We start from the raw sequence: 1,472 nt of genomic DNA, 5'->3' as shown, positions 1-1,472 counted from the left end.
CTCACGCCTGTAATCCCAGCAATTTGGGAGGCCGAGGCAGGCAGATCACGAGGTCAGGAGATCGAGACCATCCTGGCTAACATGGTCTCTACTAAAAATACAAAAAATTAGCTGGGCGCGGTGGTGGGCGCCTGTAGTCTGAGGCAGGAGAATGGCATGAACCCGAGAGGCGGAGCTGGCAGTGAGTCGAGATCACTTCACTGCACTCCAGCCTGGGGGAGGGAGTGAGACTCCGTCTCAAAAAAAAAAAACAAAAAGAGTACAATGGTCAGGAATTATTATAAACAATGGTGACAGAAACATAATAATATGATTCAGTAAAATAGATACCTCACATTAATAAAGAAAATAAACAATGCTTCAGTTAGCAAGTGTATGCTACAAGTAACATAAAATTATGTTATAACTATGTTAAAAAAGTAAATTTGCGTCGCAAGCTAGTCGTTCTGAAGCGGCGGCCAGAGAAGAGACAAGGGTAGGAGCATCGGATCGCCATGCCTTTCTTGGACACCCAGAAAAGGTTCGGCCTTAACATAGATCGATGGTGTACAATCCAGAGTGCTGAACAGCCCTACAAGATTGCTACTCGATGCCATGCTTTTGAAAAAGAATGGATAGAATGTACACATGGAATTGGTGCTATCCGGGCAGAGAAAGAGTGCAAGATAGAATATGATGATTTTGTAGAGTGTTTGCTTCGGCAGAAAACGATGAAACGTGTGCGTACCATCAGGAGGCAGCGGGATAAGCTGATAAAGGAAGGGAAGTACACCCCTCCACCTCACCACGTTGGCAAGGAGGAGCCTCGGCCCTGAGCGGAGCAGCTGCTGATGTCTGGAGGCTGATTTTCCCGTTCTCTGTTCTCCACTGGAAAGGTTGTTTACAGAAAACCTCCTTGTCAAAGTATGTAAAAGTAAAGGATTGCTCCATCCTAAAAAAAAAAAAAAAAAAAAAGGAAATTTTTATCTTTACATGGTTGAAAAGTCTACAAGTAATTTTGGCTTCAAACAAAGCCCAGTATATTGGCCCAAACATAATGACAACCTCAGTATTCTTAATTTCTCACTTCTGAATCTGAGATTTTCTGGGAAGCGGAGGAGAGAGGAGAGGATGCTCAGAAGGTAACACAGTGAACAGTTATGTAGTTAACATATATTCCGTAAGTAGTTGCAGAAAATAAATAAATACTCATAACATGCATTAATTCTCCTTAGGATTTAGGAGGATCAAGGGTAGCAAAGGGGAAAATTGCTTGTATTGAGTAATTGCAACAACCAAAGAACTGTGGAATCACAAAATATGTGTGCAATACACTTACATATATACTTATTCAATTCTATATATGCTGTGTGTGTAAATATAGTGCTGTTAAAGGGCAGAGAGCCTTAAAATTCTTTTAATATGTATACATACGTGACAATTCTATATTGACAATACTTAAGAGTAAAACTCCATTCTACCATTTTCTAGCT

The 1,472-nt window shown here is 40.8% G+C and overlaps 1 protein-coding gene across 1 annotated transcript; it reads left to right on the top strand.

Moving 5' to 3' along the window:
• The first annotated feature begins 494 nt into the window (after positions 1 to 494).
• Positions 495 to 899, top strand: LOC115896538 (NADH dehydrogenase [ubiquinone] iron-sulfur protein 5-like). The gene has a single exon (XM_030927821.1). It carries the CDS (start codon positions 495 to 497, stop codon positions 813 to 815), a length of 321 nt encoding a protein of 106 aa, XP_030783681.1. The 3' UTR covers positions 816 to 899.
• The last annotated feature ends 573 nt before the right edge of the window (positions 900 to 1,472 follow it).

The sequence above is a fragment of the Rhinopithecus roxellana genome, chromosome 3, assembly GCF_007565055.1.
Source record: "Rhinopithecus roxellana isolate Shanxi Qingling chromosome 3, ASM756505v1, whole genome shotgun sequence".
In the NCBI taxonomy this organism is placed as follows: domain Eukaryota; kingdom Metazoa; phylum Chordata; class Mammalia; order Primates; family Cercopithecidae; genus Rhinopithecus; species Rhinopithecus roxellana.
The sequence above is the reverse complement of the archived record's forward strand: the minus strand, read 5'-3'. Positions and strand labels throughout refer to the sequence as shown.

Coding starts and splice junctions, on each gene's coding strand:
- LOC115896538 (XM_030927821.1), top strand. CDS start 495: ATGCCTTTCTTGGACACCCAGAAAAGGTTCGGCCTTAACATAGATCGA.